This window comes from Rhinopithecus bieti, unplaced genomic scaffold (assembly GCF_001698545.2).
Source record: "Rhinopithecus bieti isolate Rb0 unplaced genomic scaffold, ASM169854v2 scaffold_38181, whole genome shotgun sequence".
Taxonomy (NCBI): domain Eukaryota; kingdom Metazoa; phylum Chordata; class Mammalia; order Primates; family Cercopithecidae; genus Rhinopithecus; species Rhinopithecus bieti.
This window is the reverse complement of record NW_016815853.1, coordinates 56,136-83,437: the sequence shown is the minus strand read 5'-3', so window position 1 is coordinate 83,437 and position 27,302 is coordinate 56,136. Positions and strand designations below refer to the sequence as shown.

Below are 27,302 nucleotides of genomic sequence, written 5' to 3'. Positions count from 1 at the left end.
GTGTGTGTAGTGTGTATGCATGTTGTGTGCATGTGTGTAGTGTATACATGGTGTGTGCACATGTGCATTGTGTGCATATGTGTGCAGCAGCAGCTAGTCCCCCGTCTCCAGTGCCCAGCAGCATCACATGTACTTTGGAGCTTTATAAATGCATGGTCAGTGAAGCTGACAGCACCAAGCTGTCCCTTTACCATAACACCTGGAATAGTCACCTGTGATAAGCTATCACACAGGAAACATTTTTTAAATTTCATTCTCATTATTTTCTGTAATCTTGAGAGGTTCCAATCAACATTTATTGCCTTATTCTTTTTCTCTTATTCCTTTTTGAATGTGTTTATCTCCTAAAATTGTATCTGTGATGGAGATGGGATGCCTGTGAATAAAAAAGTTGCAGTGGTGGCAGCAGGTCAGGGGGGCGGCAGGGGCCACCATGGTCTCCCCTGAGAGGGGGTGCTATCTTAGGTGCCCCAAGAGGCCCTCTGGCAGCAGGCGTGGGGTGCTGCCAAACTACTGCTCCCCCGGGTGGGCACGCCACGACACACGTGGCCTCCCGGCAGACAGGTGCCCAGGTGAGCCCGCTGCTCCTCATTAGTCATGAATGGCACCCGGTCTGGACGACAGATGACTGTCACCCACCAGCCCTGAGCAGGCCACCATCACCCTGGGCAGCGGTTCCCAGGGTGCCAACAAGACCTGGGCCCCTTGTTCTCTGGTGCTGCGAGCCCCAGGTGAGGCTGTGGAGGCCCTGGCCCTGCTCTGGTGTCTGTCAGAGGCAGGTGCACAGTACTTTGACTTGCTTGTCTGAATTGTCGTAATTGTGTTGGAACTGTGCCAGAACACTCAGCTCCTGGAAGGCCTGTGGCTGCTGGGGGCTACTTGGTCCCCCTCAGGATGGCCGGGGGAGCCTCTCCAGAAGCACCAGTTTTGTCTGCAGGTGGACGTTGAAGGGGGGCAGTTGGGTCAGGTTCAGACTCACACCTGTGGTGCCCACGATGCTGGCCAGGACCCGGTGTGTGTCCCTGTAGAGGGCCAGGAGCCCAGGGGCCGCCTCCATGAGGATGTGTGTGTACGCCAGCATGCCCACCCCCGGCTGCACGTCCTCCCTCTTGTCATACCTGTGGGATGAGAGCCGGTGGTCCAGCCCAGGGCCCCCAAATCGCCCCATCCCCCACCCCAGGTGCCAAGGGTGGCTTCCAGGAGGGTCGTGCTGTGTGTGAATCCTACCTCCAGGCACTGTTGACTTGGAGAAACCGAGACACGCCTGTCTGGGCAGCTGCCACGTCAATATGCAGAAGGACGTCTAGGAAAACCAGGCCTGCCGTCAGAGCCCAGCCCTGCGGTCGGAGCCACAGTGGTCCCCAGGCAGCATCTCCAGTACCCACCTGTCTGGGGGGGCACCAGCTGGTGCAGCCTTTGCATCGCGATGCCACCTGGGTAGTTGAAATGCGACACGTACAGGGCCGTGGCTGAGTAGGCGGCATTCACCACGAGGTGTCCGATCACAAGCAGAGACCCCACTTTGTACAGCCAAGACTTTTTATAGTTATTCAGCCTGAAAAAAGAATGGTTACACATCATAGGCAGAACGTGGTGACAATAATCTATCTACAAAACATAGTAGGAGCATAACCTGCTGTTCAGGTTCTCCAAGTCATAACAAAGAGTTCACCACCAAATAAACAGATTAACTGGTAAAAGTAGTTAAGATACTGCCTCAAGAATTGTCTGTGAAATTCTACCCAAGATGCCAAATTAAACTTTAGATTAGATTTTTTTTTTTTCACTCTGTCCCCCAGGCTGGAGTGCAGCGGCATAATCTCGGCTCACTTGCAAGCTCCGCCTTCAGGGTTCCCGCCATTCTCCTGCCTCAGCCTCCCGAGTAGCTGGGACTACAGGTACCCACCATCACGCCCAGCTAATTTTTTGTATTTTTAATAGAAACGGGGTTTCACCGTGTTAGCCAGGATGGTCTCGATCTCCTGATCTCGTGATCCGCCCATCTCGGCCTCTCAAAGTGCTGTGATTACAGGTGTGAGCCACCGTGCCTGGCCTAGATGAGATTTTTAAAAATATATTTTCTTTTTTTTTGAGACAGAGCCTCACTGTGTCACCCAGACTGGAGTGCAGTGGCACGATCTCAGCTAACTGCAACCTCCGCCTGCCAGGTTCAAGTGATTCTCCTGCCTCAAGCTGCCCGCTACCATGCCCAGCTAATTCTTGTATTTTTAGTAGAGATAGGCTTTCACTATGTTGGCCAGGCTAGTCTTGAACACCTGACCTCGTGATCTGCCTGCCTCAGCCTTCCAAAGTGCTGGGATGAGAGGCATGAGCCACCACGCCCAGCCTAAAAATATATTTTCAAACAATTCCAAGTGACTGTGTAGGTCAGAGTGTCACCCGCGCTGCCAAGTCCACTCCCAGCAGGTGAATGAGCTCTGTGGCACAGGGCGCCGCTAGTTCTCTCACAATAGACTGTGCCAATCTCAGGCTCCTACAGCAGAGTTAGCAGCTGCCAGAGACCGCGTGACCCACGAAGATGAGGCTCCTTATTAGCTGGTCCTTAACAGAAAAGCTTGCCAACCCTGGTCTAAACGCCCTGAACCCCTGATCAAGACTCTACCAGGCTCCTCGGAGCCCTCTTCTCCGCAGGCCCTGCCCTTTGCTATGGTTGGGATCTGCGTCCCCACCAAATCTCATGTCCAGCTGTGATCCCCAATGCTGGAGGTGGGGCCTGGTGGGAGGTGACTGGGTCACGGAGGTAAAGCCTTCAGGAATGGATTAGTGCCATGCCCTCCATGCTGTTCTCCTGATACTGAGGGAGTTCTCAAGATGTCTGCTTGTTTGAAAATGGGTGACGCCTCCCCGTCACTCTTCCTCCTGCTCTGGCCACACAAAACGTGCCTGCTTCCCTCTCACCTTCCGCCATGATGGAAAGTTGCCCCAAGCCTCCCTGGAAGCTGAGCAGACACCAGCATCACGCTTCCTGTACGGCCTGCAGAACCGCGAGCCAATCCTGTGCGGAACCAACAGCCAATCCTGTACAGCCTGCGGAACCGCCAGCCAATCCTGTACGGCCTGCGGAACCGCGAGCCAATCCTGTGCGGAACCAACAGCCAATCCTGTACAGCCTGCGGAACCGCCAGCCAATCCTGTACGGCCTGCGGAACCGCGAGCCAATCCTGTGCGGAACCAACAGCCAATCCTGTACAGCCTGCGGAACCGCCAGCCAATCCTGTACGGCCTGCGGAACCGCGAGCCAATCCTGTGCGGAACCAACAGCCAATCCTGTACAGCCTGCGGAACCGCCAGCCAATCCTGTACGGCCTGCGGAACCGCGAGCCAATCCTGTGCGGAACCAACAGCCAATCCTGTACAGCCTGCGGAACCGCCAGCCAATCCTGTACGGCCTGCGGAACCGCGAGCCAATCCTGTGCGGAACCAACAGCCAATCCTGTACAGCCTGCGGAACCGCCAGCCAATCCTGTACGGCCTGCGGAACCGCGAGCCAATCCTGTGCGGAACCAACAGCCAATCCTGTACAGCCTGCGGAACCGCCAGCCAATCCTGTACGGCCTGCGGAACCGCGAGCCAATCCTGTGCGGAACCAACAGCCAATCCTGTACAGCCTGCGGAACCGCCAGCCAATCCTGTACGGCCTGCGGAACCGCGAGCCAATCCTGTGCGGAACCAACAGCCAATCCTGTACAGCCTGCGGAACCGCCAGCCAATCCTGTACGGCCTGCGGAACCGCGAGCCAATCCTGTGCGGAACCAACAGCCAATCCTGTACAGCCTGCGGAACCGCCAGCCAATCCTGTACGGCCTGCGGAACCGCGAGCCAATCCTGTGCGGAACCAACAGCCAATCCTGTACAGCCTGCGGAACCGCCAGCCAATCCTGTACGGCCTGCGGAACCGCGAGCCAATCCTGTGCGGAACCAACAGCCAATCCTGTACAGCCTGCGGAACCGCCAGCCAATCCTGTACGGCCTGCGGAACCGCGAGCCAATCCTGTGCGGAACCAACAGCCAATCCTGTACAGCCTGCGGAACCGCCAGCCAATCCTGTACGGCCTGCGGAACCGCGAGCCAATCCTGTGCGGAACCAACAGCCAATCCTGTACAGCCTGCGGAACCGCCAGCCAATCCTGTACGGCCTGCGGAACCGCGAGCCAATCCTGTGCGGAACCAACAGCCAATCCTGTACAGCCTGCGGAACCGCCAGCCAATCCTGTACGGCCTGCGGAACCGCGAGCCAATCCTGTGCGGAACCAACAGCCAATCCTGTACAGCCTGCGGAACCGCCAGCCAATCCTGTACGGCCTGCGGAACCGCGAGCCAATCCTGTGCGGAACCAACAGCCAATCCTGTACAGCCTGCGGAACCGCCAGCCAATCCTGTACGGCCTGCGGAACCGCGAGCCAATCCTGTGCGGAACCAACAGCCAATCCTGTACAGCCTGCGGAACCGCCAGCCAATCCTGTACGGCCTGCGGAACCGCGAGCCAATCCTGTGCGGAACCAACAGCCAATCCTGTACAGCCTGCGGAACCGCCAGCCAATCCTGTACGGCCTGCGGAACCGCGAGCCAATCCTGTGCGGAACCAACAGCCAATCCTGTACAGCCTGCGGAACCGCCAGCCAATCCTGTACGGCCTGCGGAACCGCCAGCCAATCCTGTACGGCCTGCGGAACCGCGAGCCACTCCTGTACGGCCTGCAGAACCGCCAGCCAATCCTGTACGGCCTGCGGAACCGCCAGCCAATCCTGTACGGCCTGCGGAACCGCGAGCCAATGAAGCCTCCTCTTTATAAATTACCGGTCTCCGGTGTTTCTTTACAGCAGTGCCAGAGCAGACTAGTGCACCCGTGAACAAACTCTGGGGCCATTCCTGAGCTCGAGGCCGCTCCTAGGATGACCCCCAGCCTCCTAAGTGCCTGCCCCAAAGAGCTCAGCACTGCCAGGGCGTTCGCCCTTCATTCCTGCCCAGAGCCGGAGTGGGCAGTCACTGTGGAAAGCTGGCACCCCCAGGACTGTCGCAAGGCCCTGGGCCCTGACGCCGGGGCGGGGGGGTGTGGCGCGGGGCGGCCTGCTCTTGCTCCCAGGGTGACCGGGCTGAGGACCTGACTTCGGAGGGGCCTTGCTCTACCCTGCACCCCCTCATTTAGACGCCCCAAGTTTGTCCTCCTCCGGATAAGGCCAACTGGCACAGCGGGGGCCCTTGCACGGAGCAGCCCTCACGCCCAGCACACCAGGCCTCAGACACTCCTGCCTTTGGTTTCAGCAGAGCTGGGTCCGGTTCACACTGGATCTTCTTCCCTGCTGGAGAAGTCTGTCACCAAATACAATCCATCTGCGCCACTCTCCCCGTCTTTCCCACCCTCTTTTCCATGACTCGGGCTGGAGTCTGCTCCCCCTTCAGCCCTGAGCCGACCCCTGGGACGGGAGGGAGCCAAAGGCACAGAAAAGCAGAGGCAGAGCTCCCAGGAGCCCCCACTGAGGCACAGTTACAGCAGCTGGAGGAGCCCCCAACCTGGGCATGGCCACAGCAGCCAGAGGAGCCCCCAGTGAGGAACAGCCATGGCAGCTGGAGGAGCTCCCAGGGGCTCCACGGAGGCACGGCCACGGCAGCTGAAGGAACCCCCAGCGAGGAACAGTCAGCAGCCAGAGGAGCTCCCAGGCCCAAGGGCAGTACAGAGCAGTGGGAGCTGAGGGGCACCATCCCATCCCCTGAACAGGTGTCACTGGAAAGCGCCTGACCGCTGCCTGGGATCAGGGACCACGTTGTGGGATGTTCTCTCCAGCCACAGTGGGCACCTCTCAGTGCCTCAGGCCCCGGCCCTCCTGGCCCGCAGCCCTGCCACCCCTCAATGTCCAGTGTGGCCTGAGTTGGCCTCCTGTTCCCATCAACGCAGCAAGCTCTGAATGGGCACAGAGCTGGCCAGCCTCAGCCCCGGGTCCTTCCCCAGCACCCACAGGGCCAGCAGTGATAGACTCTCCTGGACCTGAGCCCCGGGTCCTTCCCCAGCACCCACAGGGCCCGGCAGTGATGGACTCTCCTGGGCCTGAGCCCCAGGTCCTTCCCCAGAACCCACAGGGCCCAGCAGTGATGGACTCTGCTGGCTCCCTGAGGCTTGCAACACTGAATGGCAGCTGTACTCAGACCGCCCCACCCTCAGTCCAGGCAGTGCCCTCCCCAGGCCCTGGCAGGCTCCCAGCTCCACCTCCATCACCTGCTGCCTTCAGTCCCTCCCCCCAGGAAACCCACCCACCCGCCACAGGACTCCAAGCCTGGGCCACACTGGGCCCTCTGCACCCAGCCACACGCACCTCCCTGACCATCCCCCTCTTCCAGCCAGATGACCTGCCTTGACAAATGCCCTCAACCCTGAGGCCCTGTCAGGATGGTCATGAACGTCCTTCCTCCACCTAACCCGTCACCCTCAGAGCCTCCAAGACCTGGCCGCCCCTGCCCTCTGCCGTCGCTACCTGTGTGAGTGTCCCTCCCCTGTGACAGAGGTGGGGACCGCTGGTGCATCACCATATGTGGACTAGTCACCAAATTAACCCAAGACAAAGACCACCTGAGCAAAGCCCTCTGTCAGCAGGTCACCAGGCCGGCCCATCCCATGCAGACCTCAGGGAGGAGAGAGGACTGGGGCCACCCTCTTTTGACATAAGCACCTAATTCAACATGCCCTGTGTTTATCTTAAAAAATAGCCCCGGTGGCTCACACCTGTAATCCCAGCACTTTGAGAGGAGGAGGCAGGAGGATGGCCTGACTCCCTAGGAGTTGAGGAGTGCAGTGAGCCACGATCGCACTGCTGCACTCCAGCGTGGGTGACAGAGCAAGACCCTGTTTCAAAACCGAAACACACACATACACCCCCCACACAGTAAATCAGTGAACCTGTTTCCAATGAAACTAAAAATGCATGTCACAAAAAGAGTGCTCACAAGTAGGAGCAGCCTCTGGCAGCTGTGATGTTGAGAGCAGGGAAGGCATAGATGATGAAGCGTAGCTCCTTGTGCGGCAGGAGGGAGTAGAGCGCCACGAAGCCCAGTGCCAGCACCGTCAGTGCGTGCGTCCTTCTGTCCACCAAGCCCAGGGGGACGAAGAGCAGGCTGCAGCCCAGGCCGCGGGGCAGGGCTGAGTAGAAGTACCACAGCAGTGGGGAGGTCTGCGGGCTGGGTTAAGGAGGCCACGCACCTGTCCACGATAAGCCCGTGGGCTGGGTGGCGGGGTCAAGGCAGAGAAGATGCCTGAAGACAGTTGTGCTGAGAGACGCAGCCTGGGTCATGGCTCACGTGCACAGACACCACTCAGGCCCCAGGCCCCCTCCTAAAAGACACACCCAGGCCACGGCGCGGGTGCACACATACCACTTGGGCTTCGGGCCCCCTCCAGGCAAGACCAAGGCAGAAAGGGCCGTGGGATGTTCGGTCTCTGCACCCTTTCTTCACCGTTAAAAACAGATGGTCAGCCAGGCACAGTGGCTCACCTCTGTAATCCCAGCACTTTGGGAGGCCAAGGTGGGCGGATCACGAGGTCAAGGGATCGAGACCATCCTGGCCAACATGGTGAAACCCCGTCTCCGATACAAATACAAAAATTAGCTGGGCGTGGTAGCAAGTGCCTGTAATCCCAGCTACTCAGGAGGCTGAGACAGGAGAATCACTTGAACCAGGGAGTCGGAGGTTGCAGTGAGCCAAGATCATGCCATTGCACTCCAACCTGGCAACAGGGTGAGACTCTGTCTCAAAAAACAAACAAACAAACAAAAACAGATGGTCACGGGTGACACACGTGTTGGGGATTTGTTATGCTATTCCATCTACGCGTGTAGATTTGACACGCTTTCTAAGAAAGTGCTTTTTAAATGCAGATTGTCCGGGCCAGGTGTGGTGGCTCACACCTGTAATCCCAGCACTTTGGGAGGCTGAGGTGGGCAGATCACTTGAGGTCAGAAGTTTAAGACCAGCCTGATCAACATGGTAAAACCCCATCTCTACTAAAAATACAAAAATTAGCCAGGCGTGGTGGCGCGCGCCTATAGTCCCAGCTACTCGTGAGGCTGAGGCAGGAGAATCGCTTGAACCAGGGAGGCAGAAGCTGCAGTGAGCTGAGATCACACCACTGTACTCTAGCCTGGGCGACAGAGCCAGACTCGGTCTCAAAAAAAAAAAAAAAAAAGGCAGATTGCCCAAGGAGCAGAAGAAAGGCTGGGTTAATCTGGGGCAGGGCTGTTTCCACAGGACTGAAAGAGGGCAGCTGGGACCTCACCGCCCATGGTCAGCATTTCCCAGGAGCAAGTGGAAGGGAGGGGCTCCATCCTGACCCTGCAGCCAGGCTGCACAGAAGGGAGAAGCAGCTGCTTCCACCACCCAAGGAGGCCCAGGAGGTGTGGCTGGGGGTCCCACCCATCGCCCTCCTGCACGGACACTGAAGGATACCCCCCAGTTGGAGCTTTTGTTCAGGACAGTGTTGTACCAAAACACCTTTCCTTCTGGCCACGTGAGCTCCCGCCAAAAATAAGAATCCACGGCAACCGTCAGTCCTGATAAAACAAAATAGAGTTTCTTACTCGCAAACACAGCCATCAGTAAACACCCCACCACAGTGCAGCCCCCATCACTACAGAAACTACAAGCTGCTTTCAAAGAAAAGAGGTTGGGCTGGGTGGGAAGATTGCTGGAGCCTAGGAGTTGGAGGTTGCAATGGACCACGATCACGCCACTGCACTCTATCCTGGGTGACAGAGCAAGCTATCTCTAAAACAAAAAAAAAGGAAAAAGACGCCAGCTGTGTTGAGGACACCACTGCCCAGAACCACCGCCTGGTGCAGGGACAAGCCACCCTCTGCTCTTGTGGCCTCCCCCAGCCCAAGGACAAGGGACAGACCAGTGAAAAGGGGCTCCCAAGGTACAGGGTGGGGCCCCCTGGAAACCCTGGGCAGGAGGCTTAGGACTGAAATGTTTTAATACTGCTAAAGTTAGTCATTTTATTTCATGGGGATGAAAACGTCCCAAATTTCTCTTGACCTTGGTAAAACAAGGCAAAACAAAATCCAGTTAGAAGCATCCCACAGCGACTGACTTACCTAAACAGAGGATCCCCGCCGGGATGGCGTGGCGAAGGGCTCTGACTACAGAAATCTTTCGGTTGCCCAAGGCCAGCAGCAGCAGGAGGCCCAGGAACAGGCACAGCTCCGCCCTGAACACGATGATGGTGAAGGCTGACAGCCAGATGAAGCGGGCCCACTCGTGCCGCAGCCAGGCTGCCAGGGCCAGCAGGACTGCAAGACAGCGCGGGAGGGTGCCCATCAGACACAGGGCCCACCTGGCCCAGAAAACACCCTGGGAAGCGAAGAGACCTTGCTCTAACCAGCAGCTGTTCCTTTTCTTATCATAAAAGTCACACAAATATCCCAGAAAACAAACCACTCAGAGCCGCCCCCCGCACCCACACTGTTGACTGGGAAGTGCATCCCAACCCAGCAGGGAAAACAAAGAGCCCGGTTTCAGGCCACGGACCATCCTGAGGAGCCCAGCGGGGAGTGGCCATCACCAGGGAGGCGCTGTCATCAGCCGCGGAGCCCCTGACTCGGGGAGCCCCTGACTCGGGGAGCCCCTGACTCGGGGAGCCCCTGCCTGGCACCGTGGGTGTGCAGGCACGGCCGGCAGCGACGTACCTACGGGCAGGGCCAGCACGTTGGGCAGTGTCCGCGTGCAGTAGAACATCAGGTGGAACTGCACCGCTGTCACCCAGCAGAACATGGTGGCCACCATGGCCCCAAACTGCCGTCTCACTTCCTTTTGTAACGTCCAGAGTCCAAAAATCACGCCGAGTCCAAGCACTCCTCTAACTAAACAAAGACAGTGACAGCACGTGAGCCTGTAGCGGAGGAGCATCCAGTGGGTCCTCCTACGTGGGTCCTCCTACGTGGGTCCTCCTACGTGGATCCTCCTACGTGGATCCTCCTACGTGGGTCCTCCTACGTGGGTCCTTCTACACATATCTTTCTATATGGATTTTTCTATGTTGCTGCAACGCCAGCTGACGGCCATGTCAGGCAAAGCAGCCTTGAGGGCATTATCTCCATGTCTAAAACAGACATCTGGCCCCAGGCCCCCTGCGCTCCTGTCAGGAACTGAAATGCCCAAGCCTGGTGCCATGAGGGCTCTTGCGGGGGCTGCTCTCTGAAGCGTGAGGACACAGAACTTGGGGGTGCCACAAGCTGAGCCCTACACTAAACCAGAGACCCCATCGGGCTGTGGCATCTCCAGGGGCAATGTTTGCAAGGGCTGGGCTCAGATCTTGCTCTAACCAGCAGCCGTGAGGAGGTGGGATGTGGCGGGAACACAGGCTCCCAGGCAGGAAGGGGGTCAGGACCCCTCTCCCCACTCAACAGCGGGAGCCACCTCTGGGCTGCTGGTCTGATGGGGAGGCGGTGAGGGGGCAGGTGTGCCCAGGACAGTACCCAGCCGACCACACATCCTCACCGTGGACTGGCCCGTCAGCCGCTGGCAAGAGAGGCTGAAAACAGGAAGAAAAATGAACTTCTGGGTATCTCTCACTGCCTTTCCGGAAGGCCAAAGGGACTTCGAAGCCCCCATGTGAGAGGCAACTGGGTCCAGGCAGCTGTGGGGGCCAACAGAGAGATACCCAGGCATTGCCAAGGGGGCCACAGACGTCTGAGTGCTGGACCTGCTGTTCCCAGAACACCCCGTATGCATACCAGGCGTTCTTTTCACTGATTGCTGGATTCGGACTACAAATGTCTTTTTTTTTTTTTTTTTTAAGGACAGAGCTTCCCTCTGTTGCTCAGGCTGGAGTGCAGTGGCACAATCTCAGCTCACTGCAAGCTCTGCCTCCCGGGTTCAAGCAATTCTGCTACCTCAGCCTCCCGAGTAGCTGGGATTACAGGCACACGCTGCCACACCCAGCTAATTTTTGTATTTTTAGTAGATACAGGGTTTCCCCATGTTGGCCAGGATGGTCTCAAACTCCTGACCTCAGGTGATCACCCCGCCTCGGCCTCCCAAAGTTCTGGGATTACAGGTGTGAGTCACCGCGTCTGGCCTGAATGTCTTAACAGGACATTTTTCACTGATACCCAGGAGTGGGTCTGGCTCCAGCTGCTGCATTTTTGGTGCTGGAATTCCCCTGGGCTCTTTAAACAATTCACAGACCCCGGCAAAGCCCCACTTCCCCTTTTTCCCATCAGGTCCATCCCCTGCGTCTCTTCTCTTGGTTTTCCATCTTCCCAAATGCCCAACAATCTCAACCCCGTGCCCAACAAGGGCAGCCTCAGCTCCAGGATCAGCCTCGGCCCCAGGATGACCTTCAGTCCCCAGGATGATGTGCTCTTCATCCAGAGAGGAAGGATTTTGGCCTGTGGCAGGGGCTTGGGGTGGGGGGGCACTAGCAATTCCAGGTCATCTTAGTGGGGATCAGGAAGGACCCAGGGTGGGCTCCTGTTCACTGGCTGAAGCTGCAGCCCTCCGAGTTTCTGTCCAGCCGGAGTCTGCCCAGCTCTGCCCAACCTCCCGGCCTCTTGCTGCCACCCCTGGAATACGCAGAAACTTCCAGGGGAATGTGGACTCAGCCCTGGGATTGCCTGTGGACTTCCTTTCCCTGGCTCATGGGCCCCCAACTCCTCCCCATCTGGGGCTCCCTGACGCCTCCACAGGACATGCACGGCTTATCCAGCTGTCCCCATGCCATGGTGGGTTTCCGTTCCCAATCTGCCCTTCAAGAAGCAGAACTGCTGCTTCCCCAGGAACGTGTTCCTTCCCCAGGAAGGTGTTGCTTCTTAAAGCTCTCCATGCAGGCTGGACAGACTCACTGGAAGCATGTCTGGGTATTAAAAGCAATAAAAATGTACTGAAATGAAAAAGTGGTGATTGCTGACTTTAAAAACTCAGGTTGTGTGGCTGGGCATGGTGGCGCATGCCTGTAATCCCAGCACTGTGGGAGGTGGGACGATCACTTGAGCCCAGGAGTTCAAAGCTGCAGTGAGCTATGATTGCACCACTGCACTCCAGCCTGGGTGACACACCAAGGCCCTGTCTCAAAACAAAACAAAACAAAAAACAAAAAAAAAATCGGTTTTCAGAACAATATATAATATGTACAAAATGTTCTAAAATTGTTTTTTTTAGTCCTCAAGTGGGCACAGAGAAAGATCCAGGATTTGCACGCAGGCCCTGCAGCGGGTTCTAAAATTGTTTTAGTCCTCATGTGGGCACAGAGAAAGACCCAGGATTTGCACGCAGGCCCTGCAGCGGGTTCTAAAATTGTTTTTTTTAGTCCTCATGTGGGCACAGGGAAAGACCCAGGATTTGCACGCAGGCCCTGCAGCGGCCTCTGGGAATGTGAGGTTCTGTTTGTAACGTTCCCCAAGGCAAATGGTGCTGTTTCTGCAGGAATAAAGGCTGTTGACCCCATGGGGTTCGCCAGGTGAGGCAGGCGCAGTAGGCTCAGGTGGCGGGAGCTGCCTCACAGACAGACGGCATTTCTCTTGTACCTGCCCTGGGGAGTGGGTGCCGTCATCCCTAATTTCACAGTCAAGAGTGTGGAGGCACAGAGGGGCTGGCTCAGATGTCCCAGGCCTGACCTGAGCGCCTGCTCTGAGCCGCCATGCCACAGTGATTGAGGGCAGGCAAGACTGTAACAGACAGCGTTCCTGGGCGGGGGGACGGCGGCCTCGCTGAGGTCACCCGATGACACCACGATCCCTCACTCCCTCCTCCTTTGTTGAAGACCCCCTTACCTACTAGCTGAGAGTAAAACTTGGACATTTCTAACAGCAAAAGCACGTAAACCGCAGGGCTGGAGAATGCTGCGATCACCACTGGCCCGAGGAACGTCCTGGGGACGACTCCAGGGAACTCGAGATGGTCGTACTGTGAGGAGAAGAGCAGGTCAGTGCACCTGGGCCCTGCCAGCTGGTAACATGAGGTTTTCCCCAAGGACAGCAGGGGCCCCTCACCTGCTCCAGGTCTCGCCAGTGGTACAGCAGGTCATGTGTGGCCTGCAGGTTGAAGCTCTCCTCCACTTTGGTGTAGGGACAGGTGACCAGGTGGACAGTGGCTACAGCCACCAGCAGCCCCAGCAGCAGGGGCCGCCTGCCTGATGACCCCTTTCCAGCCATTCCAGGCTTTCAACTTCACGTACCTTCAGAGGGCAAAAGTGTGAGACACCAGCCATTAGCACCGCCGCTCCATGCGTGCTGGAAAAGTGAAAGCAGATTCCTGAATTTTGAAAGTCATGCTTGTGCTCGTTTGTGAGATCTGGGTAAAGAGTTAGCAGGAATTCTCTGAACTACTGTCTTAGTTGCACTACTACAAATCTGAAAACGCATAAAGATGGAAAATTCGGGGAAAAAAATCACACTTGAGAAGCTTTCATATTGCAACCAGTGATGTGACACTTTCAGCTCTGTGAATGTTTTTTTGGGGAGAAGGAGCTCAGCAGCAGAACCTTGAGTCTGAGCAGGCCTGGGCCACGAGGGCAACGGAGGTTGGTAAATGGCCCCTGCCCTCCAGTCTAAATCAGGCAGGAGAGTCAGCAAAACCCAGGCTTGGCCCCGAGGGAACTGGCTGAGGAAGACTGAATGGGAGGCTGACCGGGGCTGGTTAGCTGGGTGGGAGGCACAAAGCTGGAGGGTGGCGGACGGGGGACCCAGAAGGGTAGAAGGCTGAACACAGTACAGCTGCCGGGACAAAGGGCTCAAGTGGTCAGCAAAGCCCCTACTCCCAGGAATGGCGGGATGCGGCTGTGGATGCCTGCGCCGAACCCCACGCTGGGGGCTGGGAGAAGCCATGGCCGGCTTTCCCAAAGGTGGCACCACACCAGCCATGAGCCTGCATGTGAGCCTGGGGAGACTGGCAATGGGTCCCCCAAATACTAACAGCTTCCTGAGAGGCCAGCAACATGTCCAGCTGCTACACGTGAAAGGCCGAGGGAGGGAAGGGGGCAAATTCTTCATGTTTCTGGATTCTTTTAAAACACGTTTGATTTTATTCAGTCCAAACCAGAAGGGCCAGAAGCAAAGGGAGAGAGAGCCCCAGGGCTTACCGTTTGTTAAAACTACTTAAAAAAAATTTTTTTTTTTTTAAGAGACAGCGTCTTACTCTGTCTCCTAAGCTGGAGTGCAGTGGTGTGATCGTGGCTCACTGCAGCCTCAGACTCCTGGGATCCTTTTGCCCCAGCCTCCTGAGTAGTTGCAGCTACAGGTGTGGGTCACCACACTCAGCTAAGTTTTCTTATTTTTTATAAAGACAGGGTCTTGCTTTGTAGCCCAGGCTGGTATGGAATTCCTGGCTTCAAGCAATCTTCCCACCTTGGCCTCCTGAAGTGTTGGGATTATAGGCATGGGCCACCGTGCCCAGCCAAAACTACCTTTTGATCAAATGGAGACTTAAGAAGTCTACAATGATGGCAACCAAAAGAAAATCCGTAGATTAGAAGGAAGAGGAACCCTACTTGATATGGTGGGCAGGGAGTGGACAGAAAAAGAAAGTTTTAATAATTTTACAATGACTAAAATGGTATGCAGTTCTTTCCTTTGCCAAATATAAAAACCTGGTGCCAGGTGCGGTGGCTCATTCCTGTAATCTCAGCACTTTGGGAGGCTGAGGTGGTCGGATCATGAGGTCAGGAGATCGAGACCATCCTGGCCAACATGGTGAAACCTTGTCTCTACTAAAAATACGAAATTAGCTGGGCGTGGTAGCGCGTGCCTATAATCCCAGCTACTCGGGAGGCTGAGGCAGGAGAATCGTTTGAGTCCCGGAGGCAGAGGCTGCAGTGAGCCAAGATTGTGCCACTGAAATCCAGTCTGGGCCACAGAGCAGGACTCTGCCTCAGAAATAAAAAAGAAAATAAATAAATAATAAAAAACTTAAAAAAATAAACTTGGTATCAAACAAAGAGAAAGGCTGAAGCACTAGGTTAGGAGTCACTGTCCACCAGATGAGGGAGTGCCCACTCAGCTGTCTCCTACTTGCTAAGACACAAGCTTTATGACAGTGGGGGGTTTTTGATGCTGGATTATTTTTCCCACCAGTGCAGCCTCAGCACCAAGGACAGAGCCCAGCCTCTGCGGCCTGAAGGCTGCCTCTCTGCCACCTCCCCTGCTGGACTCATCCTGTGGGCAGGGCTTGTTTGGTGGACTCACTGCTGAATCAGCAGAGCCTGCTGCACAGTAGGCACTCAACAAGGCTGCCGAAGAAGAAATAGGTAAAAACTCTTACACAGGGATCTCATCACACCAGCTCACGTGCTTATTAAAAATATGTTCCAGCGGCCGGGAGCGGTGGCTCATTCCTGTAATCCCAGCACTTTGGGAGGCCGAGGCAGGTGGATCACAAGGTCAGGAGATCGAGACCATCCTGGCTAACATGGTGAAACTCCGTCTCTACTAAAAATACAAAAAATTAGCCAGGCTTGATGGTGGGCGCCTGTGGTCCCAGCTACTCGGAAGGCTGAGGCAGGAGAATTGCTTGAACCTGGGAGGCAGAGGTTGCAGTGAGCGGAGATTGCGCCACTGCACTCCAGCCTGGCGACTGAGTGAGACTCTGTCTCAAACAAAAAATATGTTCGTGCTTTGATTTCAACTTTCGAAGGCACGAGAAGACCAAGGGTGAGTCCAGATTCTCTACCAGAAGCATGGGAAGACCAAGTCAACACTGGCAAGCGCGAAAACCATAACCAACCCCCCACTGGGCAAGGGTGAGTGGACGCTGTCCTGCACTAGTCCACTCTGCTCGGCAGCTGGTCAGCAGCTGTGGCTAATACAAGTGACAGGTGCCTCGGGAGCACCTACAGGTTAAAACAGGCCCAGGCCATGACACTTTATTTTTTATTTATTTTTCTACTTTTTGTGAGACGGAGTCTCGCTCTATCACCCAGGCTGGAGTGCAGTGGCGCAATTTCAGCTCACTGCAAGCTCCGCTTCCCGGGTTCACACCATTCTCCTGCCTCAGCCTCCCGAGTAGCTGGGACTACAGGCGCCCACCACCACGCCTGGCTATTTTTTTTTTTTTGTATTTTTTAGTAGAGACAGGGTTTCACCGCATTAGCCAGGATGGTCTCAATCTCCTGACCTCGTGATCCGCCCACCTCGGCCTCCCAAAGTGCTGGGATTACAGGTGTGAGCCACCGCGCCCAGCTGGCTATGACACTTTAAAATGGTGGTTTACAGAACAATGGCATTTCAGATTAGGGAATGACCTGCAATGGTTCTCTTGCCCCATCAATCCAGATTTTAAGGCCTCTACTGAAGTTGGTCAAATCAGGCCAGGCATGGTGGCTCACACCTGTAATCCTAGCACTTTGGGAGGCTGAGGCAGGCGGATTGCTTGAGGTCAGGAGTTCGAGACCAGCCTGGCCAACATGGTGAAACCCTGTCTCTACTAAAAATACAAAAATTAGCCGGGCCAGGTGGTGGGTGTCTGTAATCCCAGCTACTTAGGAGGCTGAGGGAGGAGAATCACTGGAACCTGGGAGGCAGAGGTTGCAGTGAGCCGAGATCGCACCACTGCACTCCATCCAGCCTGGGTGGCAGAGTGAGGCTCCGTCTCAACAAAAAAAAAAAAGAAGAAAGAAAAGAAAAGAAATTGGTCAAATCAGATGTTACTTTTTTTTTTTTTAATTGAGACGGAGTTTCACTCTTGTTGCCCAGGCTGGAGTGCAATGTCGTGATCTCGCTCAATGCAACCTCCACTTTCTGGCTTCAAGCGATTTTCCTGGCTCAAACTCCGGAGTAGCTGGAATTACAGGCATGTGCCACCACGGCCGGCTAATTTTTGTACTTTTTTAGTAGAGACAGGGTTTCACCACATTGGCCAGGCTGGTCTCGAACTCCTAACCTCAGGTGATCCGGCCACCTTAGCCTCCCAAATTGCTGGGATTACAGGCATGAGCCACCGCGCCCGGCCCAGATGTTACTATTACTAATAATAATCATTAGCCTCTCAGCAGGAAACACAAATGATCCGATGCAAATCACAGCTGCTGCCCACCAAAGACCAGGAAAAGCCATGTTATCTGCACTCCTTCCTTCCAGACAGGAGTTCTGTGAAATCCAGACACTGCACATTTCCCCTAATTTAAACCAGGGGTTCCTGAACATTAGCAAGTGTTCATCACCTCAAGCGCCTGTAGAAATGCAGATCCCCAGCCCCCAAAGACACTGAGTGGACCCCAGCCCCAGGTGGAAAGTCCAGCCCCCAGATGGGGAGCCCGGCCCCAGGTGAGGGGTCCAGCCCCCGGGTGAGAGGTCCAGCTCCGGGTGAGGAGCCCGGCCCCAAGTGAGGGGCGCAGTCCCAGGTAAGGAGCACCGGGCTGTGACGCGTGGACATACGCGGTGAGGTCTCAGGAATCCAACGCCAGCGCCAGCTCGGGTCGCGCCCCCGCCCGCCTCCTCCCTGGTCTCGCCGCGCGCCCGCCTGAGGGCCCCGGTCGCGGCAGCGCGCACTGACCTCCGCAGCTCCCGGCGGCGTCCTTTGGAACGCGGCTGCCTTGGCCGGCCTCGGCAGGAAGCGGGACGACGGAAACAGAACAGAGCGAAGCCTTTGCCCGAATCTAAAGTGGCCACCGCAACCCCGGCCGCTGCGGCCGCGAGGACCCTCTGTGCCCTGAGTAAACATGGCCGCCGCGGGCTGCGCGCAAGGGGCGGGGCGCAGGAGGCGGGGTTGGACCTGCACGCCCCGCCCCCGGCCTCCCCGGGGACGCTGACCCGGGGCCTTCCCATTGGTCGCCTCTCGTGGCGAGCTCGGACTGGTCCACATCAGGCCGGGGCGGGTCCCATCCACCAATAGCGGCTCGGGGCTGGCGAGCGGGGCGGGGCCTCGCCGGCACGGTCAAGTAGCCAAGGGGACCGGCCGGCGGCGGGGCTCGGAGCGGGTGGGCGGCCGGGAGGCCGGAGCCGCGCGGCCGCAGGACCTGGAGCTCCGGCTGCGTCTGCCCGCAGTGATAGCCACCATGCGCCTGCCGCGCCGGGCCGCGCTGGGGCTCTTGCCGCTTCTACTGCTGCTGCCGCCCGCGCCGAAGGCCGCCAAGAAGCCGACGCCCTGCCAGCGGTGCCGGGGGCTGGTGGACAAGTTTAACCAGGTGGGCAGGGGCCGGGCGGGGTCGTCCACCGTGGGCCCGGGGTCCACCTCACCCTGGATCCGGGGTTGCCCCACCTTGGCCCCGGGGTCCCCCTCACCCTGGATCCGAAGTTCCCCTCACCCTAGACCTGGGCCCCCCTCACCCTGGATCCGGGGTCGCCCCACCGTGGGCCCGGGGTCCCCTCACCGTCGATCCAGAGTCACCCCACCATGGTCCCGGAGTCCCCCTCACCCTCGACCCGGGATCCACCCCCACCGTGGACCCAGGGTTGACCCCACCGTGGGCCTGAGGTCCCCTCACCCTCGACCTGGGGTCGCCCTCACCTGGGCAGGGGGTCAGGTGGTACCAAGCCCTATGGGCACTGTCTCCTCGCAGGGGTTGGTGGACACCGCAAAGAAGAACTTTGGCGGCGGGAACACGGCTTGGGAGGAAAAGACGCTGTCCAAGTATGAGTCCAGGTGGGTGCTCTGGAGCAGCCCGGTCGGTCTTGGCCGTGTCCTGCCTTTGGTGCTTGTGTTAATAACAGGGAGACAGAACAGCCCCCCAGGCACCAGTCACCTGTCTGAGTTGCCTAGGCTTCTGCCTGAGGACTAATGGCTGGATCCCCTCCGGCCTTCCAGCTTCTGCTCTGGTCCCTACCCCCTCAACAGACAGTGGCTTTTCAAAATGTAAACTGGAACACCAGCCCCACTTGTGTGAACCGCTCCTGGCCCCTGACAGTGGGGTCCCCTTACTCTCTCTGCCTGGAATCCCGGCCCCCCGCGCCTGCACCCGGGTTGGTGTATTGGTTCGGATTTTTCTTCACTGGCTTGTGGCGCTGACCGTGAGCCCGCGTGGGCCTGTGTTTCAGCGAGATTCGCCTGCTGGAGATTCTGGAGGGGCTGTGCGAGAGCAGCGACTTCGAATGCAACCAGATGCTGGAGGCGCAGGAGGAACACCTGGAGGCCTGGTGGCTGCAGCTGTGAGTGCCTTAAAACCTCTTAGAAGATACTTTTTATTTTCCAACTTAGAATTTGAAATAACCTCAGACTTAGAAAGGTACAGGAACAGTATGGAGCTCCCACCTGCCTTGCACCCACCTTATCCCTGCAGTACTGTTTTTTATCACCAGAGTCAGTGATCAAAACCAGGAAATTAACGAGAAGATTCTGTCCACACCTAGACTCTTGTTTCCTGGATCTTGCAATACTCTAGAGCCTATGTTATGTTCAGCAGCATGTTTGTATTAAAGAGCCGTGTCTGGTGGGATTCGGTGAATGTTTTCCTCCATCCTCAGAAAGAACGAGTATCCTGACTTATTGGAGTGGTTTTGTGTGAAGACGCTGAAAGTGTGCTGCTCTCCAGGAACTTACGGTCCGGACTGTCTCGGTGCGTTTCTGCTTAGGGAAATCCCATCTCCTACGTCACTTCCCCTCTTCCTCTCACAATTCTTGGGGGATGAAAGCACAGAGGGGACCTGGGGGACATCAGCTTTCTGTAGGGTCTGGGACCCTGCCGGACGGCTGCCTCCCCCATCCCCAACACAACTTGGAGCACTTCGCACCCTCCCGCTGCAGCCTCACCGCTCCCCTCACGCTTTAGTGTAAAACTCTGAGTATGTCATCCCAGCTGTGCTGTTAACTCAGGGGTTCACTGACTCAGGTTGTTCACAGCTGAGTCCACTCACCTGAGAGTCTGTCCTGACTGACCTGTCCAGGTGCTTCTCCCTGTGTGCACAGAGGTGACCACACCACGGCTTCTGTGGCTGCCATTGCAGAGAGCCCAGGGCAGTAGGTGTCTATCAGGCTGGGTGCACGGCCTTGAGCCTTAATGGGTGCTGCAGGACAGGGCTCTTCTGTGAAAAAGTGTGCAGAAACTGAAGCCACGGTTTAATGTTTATAAAAGGCAATCACGTGGTCAAGCAGGATCAGGTAGCAGAAGTTTCAGGTTTAGACCCCCGACCTGCCCCCCATCAGCCTCCTGCCAGCCTCTGCGTCTATCCCTGGCAAGCACTGGAGGCTGCAGCTGATGTTCCCACTCTCCCTGCAGTCTCCGCCCCGACGCATCGGTGTCCCCATCACCATGTTTCAGCTGAGGCTGCCCAACGCCACACAAAGTGCAGTCATGCGTGACGACCAGTCGCGTTCTGAGAAATGCATCATTAGGCGACTTTGTCATGGTGCAAACATGGCAGAGTGCACTTCACACGCCTAGGTGGTGCAGCCACTCCGCACCTAGGCTGCCTGGCAGGGCCTGTTGCTCCCAGGCCGTACACCCGCGTGGCACGTGAGGGTGCTGAGTACTGTGGGCCGTTGTGACGTGGTAAGAATGTGTCACCTGAATACATCTAAACATAGAACAGGTAATAAGGCGTATCGTGATGTCACTAGGCAATAGGAGCTGCTCAGCTTTATTATCATCTTAGGGGACAGCTGTGCCATGCAGGGTCCCTTGTTGACCTAAACGTCGTCATGCAGCACGTGGCCGCCAGGAGGCGCTGTGGACTTGCTACGCGGCTCAGGCCATCCACCAACGGCCAGCCCTGCAGACCCCAGGAAATCAGTTTCCCCCAACACCCACTCCAAGCCTGCAGGCTCATGTACGTCCTCAGAATCGTACAGGGTTTGGGTGCAGTGCGTTCTCTCTGTGTGAGAACACCCCACCAGTCACCACCAGGTGTGCTCTGAGCATGGTTTTGTGTCCCCCAAAGCGTGCCAGGGTGGGTCCCAGAGGCCCTGCAGCGGGAATGGCCACTGCAGCGGAGATGGCAGCAGACAGGGTGATGGGTCCTGCCGGTGCCATGTGGGGTACCAGGGCCCACTGTGCACCGACTGCATGGACGGCTACTTCAGCTCGCTCCGGAACGAGACCCACAGCGTCTGCACAGGTATGGGCTACGCCTGGGCCGGCCCCGGGGTGAGGCAGGATGACAGCAGCCCCTTGCTGGAGATGCCTGCCTAGATGGGAACAGGGGCCTGTTGATATCTTAACCCTGGACGTCCAGGGAAGCTTTGGGGGCCCAGAAGGATGAATGAAAATGTCAGAGGATAGAGGCAGAGGTGGTTAGGGGCGTTTCCTGTCCCGTAACAGCCCCCAGAAGGGAGAAGCTACTCACCTTTCTCTCTAGTTCGAGGTCTGCCCCCACCTTGAGTGGTGATGGGCCACACAGTGCACAGGTTCTGGAGGTGCCGTGTGGGCCCCGCACTGGCCTGGAGAGCAGCACCTGTCAAATCCCTGCAGGCCATTATGAGTGGCATCTTTCCAAAGGACGTTTTCTCCCTGGTTGTCACTGATATGTAGGAAAACTCTGGGTGTGTTGACGTCTTGGACATGAGTGCATGGTTGGCCGGTAGTCCCCTAGGCTATTCTGGGCAGACGGACCTGTGGATCGCCAGTCAGGACCGGCCTCTCTGGTTCTTACACCCCTTGCCGTCTGTCTCTTGGATGTTGGCGTGGCATGGGGCACGCGTGGATCCGGAACACGCACACCCAGCCAGGCTACAGCTCCAGAGTATGGATAGCTGCCTTCTCCAGGTTATTAAAAATTCCTTGGAGTCCTGGTTTGCTGAGAATTTTAAATTCATGGGCACTGAAAACCCCGTGTTGCTTTTTACCCTTAAATTCCTCACTTTTAAACGAGCCCTGTCCCCAAGCTGGCACCTGAGAGTGGGGTTCGTACCCAGGCCCGCCTTTGCCTTCCAGCCTGCGACGAGTCCTGCAAGACGTGCTCGGGCCCGACCAACACAGACTGCGGCGAGTGCGAAGTGGGCTGGGTGCTGGATGAGGGCGCCTGCGTGGGTGAGGAGGGGTCCGGGGGTGAAGGAGGGCACCTGTGTGGGTCAGGAAGGGTCGGGGGGTGGGGGCTCCCCAAGGTCCGCTTCTGCCCAGCCTCTGCGTCCCCGTCCCGCCAGCTGCTCCTGGTTCATGGCCCTCCTCATCTCTGCTCATTCTGAGTCATGGGAAGGGGATCGTTGAGTGGACCCCTAGGCTCGCACACCTGTGATCCCACCATGCATGGGTCAAGAAGGATCATGGGACTTTCTTCGTACCCTCTGGATTGGGCAGGCATCGGGGCCACAGTGTCCTTGCTGTCAGGTGGCCCTGGGGCTGTGGACCTGTGGTGCCAGCTGCCCCCAGTCGGCCGACAGCGCCTGGGAACTCACCCGAGTGTGTTCCTGGGAGGGAGGCCGCCGGCAGGGGGCCAGCTGTATCCCTCTGTGCGGGTTTCAGAAGACACACGGATGGGGCATATCAGGGTGGTCCTGGCTGCACCCATGGTGGTGGAGGCTGGTGGGTCCTGGGGGATGTAAGAAGGGGCAGGGCACAGTGGCACAGCCAGGTTTGGGAGCAGGCAGAAGGGCAGGGCCATGCTGCTGGCATGTGCAATGGAAACTGCCTTTTCCCCACAGACGGCAAGCTCAGGGTGGCAGGGGGCTGCCCACGAGCTCCTGCTGTCCGAAGGGTACGGCCCCCCACTCACACCAGTGTGACAAGCCAGCTCTGTGCCTGGCAGTGCTCAGCCAGGAGGGGGACGTCACCTCCTAACACAGGCCTCCAGGTTCTAAGTGGTGCCAGGTCTGGACATCTCCAGCATTGTGCTATGCTCACCCCACCCTGTCCCCCACATGGTGGGCATCACCTGCTTCTGCTGTGTCTCTTCCCGCCAGCCTGGCTATGGGCACAGCACTTACAAAGCCAGCCCTGCAGCACCTCTGAGCTCTGGAGAAGCCAAAGGCTCTGGCTTCATGGGGAGGGTCTGGGACTAGCTGTGGCTTTCCCGCAGTCCAGGTGCCGAGTGGGCAGGTGGAGGCTGGGCTGCCCCCTCCCTCTGCAGGCCTGGCTTTTGGTTTCACCTCTTAGTGGCTTCTTGGCCTCAGGCAAATTCGGGGCTCAGGCTGGGCGTGGTGGCTCACGCTTGTAATCCCAGCACTTTGGGAGGCTGAGGCAGGCGGATCACGAGGTCAGGAGATCGAGACCCTCCTGGCTAACACGGTTAAACCCTATCTGTACTAAACATACAAAAAGTTAGCCGGGCGTGGTGGCGGGCACCTGTAGTCCCAGCTACTCAGGAGGCTGAGGCGGGAGAATGGCGTGAACCCGGGAGGTAGAGCTTGCAGTGAGCCAAGGTCACGCCACTGAACTCCAGCCTGGTCAAAAGAGCGAGACTCTGTCTCAAAAAAAAAAAAAGAACAACAACAAAAAAAATTGGAGCTCAGCCCCTGGCAGGTTCCACAGCTCTAGGGAGAAGGGAGAAGGATGTGGAGGCGTGAGGTGTGGAGGCTCTCACTGTCTCACCCTCACGCGATGCGTCACCATCCTCATGGGGCCCCTGCCGCAGTTGGCACTGACTCTCTAAGGACAGGGCCTGGCCATTGCCTTATCCCCTCCCCTGCCACATGGGACCTCAGAGGAGGGCATTTGAGATGATCCCCCCCAGGGGCTGCCCTCCTCCCTGCCCTTCCCCAGCCGGTCCTGGCCGTGGGCTCTATCAGGCCATGATCGTTCCTCTCCTGCTCCCTGGCCAGGCCGTCCTGGGCCGCTCACAGCTGTGCCATTCTGTTCCAGATGTGGACGAGTGTGCAGCCGAGACACCTCCCTGCAGCGCCGCACAGTTCTGTAAGAATGCCAACGGCTCCTACACGTGCGAAGGTGGGTGAAGCGGGTGGGCCTGCACTCGGGGCTCTCCTGGGTTTCATTGCTGCCTTTGTAAACATTCATTTATGACTTCTTAGCGTCACTTATATACATCCTGCCTGCTCTGAGAACACTTAGTGTGGCAGAATAAGTCATAGGTATTTGCTGCAGGAAAATCAGAAAATTCAAGTAAGTTAAAGAAAATTAAAAACCCACGAATTCCCTGGAGAGCGCACCCTGCTCGTGCCCCCCAGCGCCCCCGCAACGTGCCCTGTGGGATTTTCCGCCACGCCTGTCAGGTGTTTTCCACCCAGCAGCTTGTCCTGCGTCCTGTGGTTTCTCCATCATGTTCATGATTTTGGAGCATGCCGTTGTTTCATACGTTTAAAACAATGTCTATTGCTGGACATTTACGTCATAATAATTTTTCAACTGTTATCAACTGTGACTACTCTTGAAGGTAAAACTTTTCACATTCCTTATGATTTTCTTTGGATTAATTTCCAAATCGCTCAGTCAAGGGAATGTGTCTTTTAGGGCCATAGTGCCCCAGAAGAGTTGAGTTGTGCCAATCCCCAGTCCCAGCATCACGGAGGAGCCTCTGTGACAGCCCCAGGCAGTTTTCACTGTTGGGAGTGCAGACAGCGGGACCCTCAGTGAGCCACTACACTGGAAGCCATGCTGGAGGCTCCCTGGTGTGTGGGGGTCCGACGCTGGCTCCCTGGCATGTGGGGGTCCGACGCTGGCTCCCTGGCGTGTGGGGGTCCGACGCTGGCTCCCTGGCGTGTGGGGGTCCGACGCTGGCTCCCTGTTGCAGAGTGTGACTCCAGCTGTGTGGGCTGCACAGGGGAAGGCCCAGGAAACTGTAAAGAGTGTATCCCCGGCTACGCGAGGGAGCATGGACAGTGTGCAGGTCAGTGACGTGCAGGTCAGTGACGGGGTCTGTGCTGGACGCAGGTGGACCCTTCCCAAGGGACCATGATGTGAATGGCCCCAGGAGGTGCTGCCAGGGATGGGAAGCAGCTGAGACCCGTCCCGCAGACGCAGCTCCCCAGGGTCACTGCACACTCACCCTGAAGTCCACATGAGATGCAGAAGCAGTGGGGGTGGGGGATGGACTCTGCATGGCCAACCCCGGTGTGGATGGCACTGCTGCACCAGCCTCTCCCCAGTGGCCTCGTTCCCCAGGTCCAGAGCTTCTGCTTTCTCTCCAGCTCCTGGGTGGTGCTTGCCTCGAGGCTTAAGGCCAGGCCTGCCATGGTTGTGGGCTGCCTGGGTGAGCCTGGATGTGGCTGGAATCCAGGTGGAGAAAGTGGGCTTCCTGACCAGGCGCAGTGGCTCATGCCTGTAATCCCAGCACTCTGGGAGACCAAGGGGGGTGGATCACAAGGTCAGGAGATCAAGACAGTCCTGGCTAAGATGGTGAAACCCCATCTCTACTAAAAATACAAAAACTTAGCCGGACGAGGTGGCGGCACCTGTAGTCCCAGCTACTTGGGAGGCTGAGGCAGGAGAATGGCGTAAACCCGGGAGGCGGAGCTTGCAGTGAGCCGAGATCGTGCCACTGCACTCCAGCCTGGGCGACAGAGCGAGACTCCGTCTCCAAAAGAAGAGAAAAGAAAGTGGGCTTCCTGGGAGCATGCCAGCCTTCCGGCCTCACCTAGAGGTCTCTCCTCTGCATTTTCTACCGGTTGAGGGCCCAACTTTGAGATGTGAAATTCTGCCCTCTTGACCTTTTCCTGACCTTTGCTCCTTTCTGTGACGTGACGTTTGTCATCGTTGTGCTTTCTTTATGTGAGTGAATCTGAATGAATGAGTTTCACAGTCTGCTGCGCATCTGCTAAGTGAAGTAATTATTAAAACGGAGTCTTTTAATTTTAGATGTAGATGAGTGCTCACTAGCAGAAAAAGCCTGTGTGAGGAAAAACGAAAACTGCTACAATACTCCAGGGAGCTACGTCTGTGTGTGTCCTGACGGCTTCGAAGAAACTGAAGATGCCTGTGTGCCGCCAGCAGAGGCTGGTGAGTGGCGCGGCTCCCTCCACGCAGGCTCCCTCCACGCAGGCTCCCTCCACACGGGCTGCCCCCGACATGGGCTCCCTCTACACAGGCTCTCTCCACACGGGCCCCCTCCACACAGGCTCCCTCCACACGGGCTCCCCGACACGGGCCCCCTGCACACAGGCTCCCCGCACACAGACTGCCCCCACACAGGCTCCCTCCACACGGGCTCCCTCCACACAGGCTCCCTCTACACAGGCTCTCTCCACACGGGCTCCCCCAACATGGGCTGCCCTCCCCTGGACCTCAGGGCTTGCAGGTAGACTGGTTGCTTGGTCTGAAATCCACACAGACAGTGGCCTTGGGATAGTGAGAGGGGGGTTCCCAGAAGACAGGTGCATGACGCCTCTGTGTGGGCACACTTGGCGCAGAGAGGTACCGGCTTCCTGAGGACGAAGCCCCAGGTTCACAGCTCTAATGGAAGTGAAGGCGATGAAAGGGGAAGTCTCTGAACCTCAGACCTCAGCGGGCGAGGAGGAGCAGACACAGAAGAGGCAGCTGAGGGCTGGAAAAGTCATCTGGGAAAGCTGCCCAGGGTGCCACAGAGACAGGGACTGGCAGGAAGTGGTGAAGGGCAAGCAAGTCCCCCATACCTGTTTCCTGGAGCTGCCTTACCAAGAACCAGGGACTCGGGCTCCAGCAACAGAAATGTGCCTCTCACAGATCTGGAGCCAGAAGTCAGAGGCCCAGATGCAAGCAGGCTGCTTCCTTGGGAGGCTGGGCAAGCACGTCTGTTCCGGGCCTCTGTCCTTGCCTGGGGACGCCACCTGCTCCCCATGTCTTCACGTAGTCCCATGCGGGTGTCTGTACAAACCTCCCCTCTTCGTAAGGACACCAGTCACTAATGACCTCATGTTAACTTAGCCATCTGTAAAGACCCTATTTCCAAACAACGTCACAATCCCAGGTGCTGGGAGTCAAGACTTCAGCATCTTTTGGGGACACAGCTCTGCCCATGACAGTCCTCACAGAAGTCTAGAATATAGAGTGTGGGAAAGAAGCAGCGTTCAAGGAGATGTTGGCTAAGGGTTTTTCAGAATGAATAAGGCAGGATTCAGATTCCAGAAGCTGTTTCCTGAGCAGGACAAATAAAAGCAATTCCACATCTAGAAGCATCGTAGTAAACAGCAACAGCAAGACAGGAGAACTGAGGGGTCGGCAGAGACAGACAGGCAAGAAGACAAGGCTGCCTGCCACCCCCTCGGTCCCCTCTGCCCTGGGCCGGCCCTGCCTCTTGCCCCTCCCTCCCTTCACCCTCGGTCCCCTCTTGCTCCTCCCTCCCCCCCACCCTTGGTCCCCTCTTGCTCCTCCCTCCCCCCCACCCTCAGTCCCCCTCTTGCCCCTCCCTCCTACCACCACCCTGGGTCCCCTCTTGCCCCTCCCTCCTACCACCACCCTGGGTCCCCTCTTTCTCCTCCCTCCACCACTATTGCTCAGGCTCCCATTCTGCCGGGCTGCAAGGAACCCCTTGCCGCTCTCATCTGCGCATCCTCCACGCCCAAGGCAG

The 27,302-nt window shown here is 57.2% G+C and overlaps 3 protein-coding genes and 1 long non-coding RNA gene across 7 annotated transcripts in view; 1 reads left to right on the top strand and 3 right to left on the bottom strand.

Annotated features, from left to right (window-relative positions):
• Positions 1-262: 262 nt before the first annotated feature.
• On the bottom strand, positions 263-17,697 carry ALG12 (ALG12 alpha-1,6-mannosyltransferase). Its single transcript, XM_017854083.1, has 10 exons — positions 17,491-17,697; positions 12,996-13,235; positions 12,777-12,909; positions 9,693-9,866; positions 9,102-9,296; positions 8,455-8,558; positions 6,958-7,181; positions 1,386-1,555; positions 1,228-1,303; positions 263-1,118 (listed from the first exon to the last, which is right to left on the bottom strand). Exons 2-10 carry the CDS (start codon positions 13,155-13,157, stop codon positions 890-892), a joined length of 1,467 nt encoding a protein of 488 aa, XP_017709572.1. The 5' UTR covers positions 13,158-13,235; positions 17,491-17,697; the 3' UTR covers positions 263-889.
• A 147-nt stretch (positions 17,698-17,844) lies between these two features.
• CRELD2 (CRELD disulfide isomerase 2) overlaps positions 17,845-27,302 on the top strand; it is a 10,618-nt gene continuing 1,160 nt past the window's right edge. The window contains exons 1-10 of one of the 3 annotated variants that reach the window (XM_017854091.1): positions 17,856-18,121; positions 18,497-18,579; positions 18,972-19,082; positions 19,398-19,489; positions 20,811-20,987; positions 21,496-21,660; positions 21,803-21,898; positions 23,666-23,749; positions 24,552-24,647; positions 25,616-25,756. In XM_017854091.1, coding sequence (XP_017709580.1) covers positions 17,993-18,121; positions 18,497-18,579; positions 18,972-19,082; positions 19,398-19,489; positions 20,811-20,987; positions 21,496-21,660; positions 21,803-21,898; positions 23,666-23,749; positions 24,552-24,647; positions 25,616-25,756 — 1,174 coding nt within the window. In that variant the 5' untranslated portion in view covers positions 17,856-17,992. Of the gene's footprint in view, positions 18,122-18,496; positions 18,580-18,971; positions 19,083-19,397; positions 19,490-20,810; positions 20,988-21,495; positions 21,661-21,802; positions 21,899-23,665; positions 23,750-24,551; positions 24,648-25,615; positions 27,045-27,302 lie in introns of those variants that run through there. The other 2 variants (XM_017854090.1, XM_017854089.1) reach the window with 2 other exon arrangements.
• Positions 20,964-23,066, bottom strand: LOC108516538 (uncharacterized). 2 transcript variants are annotated; one of them, XR_001881858.1, is made up of 4 exons: positions 22,264-23,066; positions 21,761-21,890; positions 21,216-21,665; positions 20,964-21,057 (listed from the first exon to the last, which is right to left on the bottom strand). It is a non-coding gene; the product is annotated as an uncharacterized LOC108516538 (long non-coding RNA). The 2 variants fall into 2 exon arrangements; XR_001881857.1 differs by having other exon boundaries at positions 21,780-21,890.
• Positions 23,756-25,609, bottom strand: LOC108516537 (uncharacterized). Its single transcript, XM_017854092.1, has 3 exons — positions 25,479-25,609; positions 24,807-25,095; positions 23,756-24,573 (listed from the first exon to the last, which is right to left on the bottom strand). Exons 1-3 carry the CDS (start codon positions 25,509-25,511, stop codon positions 24,251-24,253), a joined length of 645 nt encoding a protein of 214 aa, XP_017709581.1. The 5' UTR covers positions 25,512-25,609; the 3' UTR covers positions 23,756-24,250.

Excerpts from the sequence above, each read along its gene's own strand:
- ALG12 (XM_017854083.1), bottom strand. The coding sequence starts at position 13,157 with ATGGCTGGAAAGGGGTCATCAGGCAGGCGGCCCCTGCTGCTGGGGCTG. Across the intron at positions 12,910-12,995 it reads ACTGGCGAGACCTGGAGCAG|TACGACCATCTCGAGTTCCC; the intron begins GTGAGGGGCCCC and ends TTCTCCTCACAG. Across the intron at positions 1,119-1,227 it reads CAAGTCAACAGTGCCTGGAG|GTATGACAAGAGGGAGGACG; the intron begins GTAGGATTCACA and ends CTCATCCCACAG.
- LOC108516537 (XM_017854092.1), bottom strand. The coding sequence starts at position 25,511 with ATGACAAACGTCACGTCACAGAAAGGAGCAAAG. Across the intron at positions 25,096-25,478 it reads CGTCACAGAAAGGAGCAAAG|AGTGCTGGGATTACAGGCAT; the intron begins GTCAGGAAAAGG and ends TTGGTCTCCCAG. Across the intron at positions 24,574-24,806 it reads CATCTCATGTGGACTTCAGG|CCCACACAGCTGGAGTCACA; the intron begins GTGAGTGTGCAG and ends TCCCCTGTGCAG.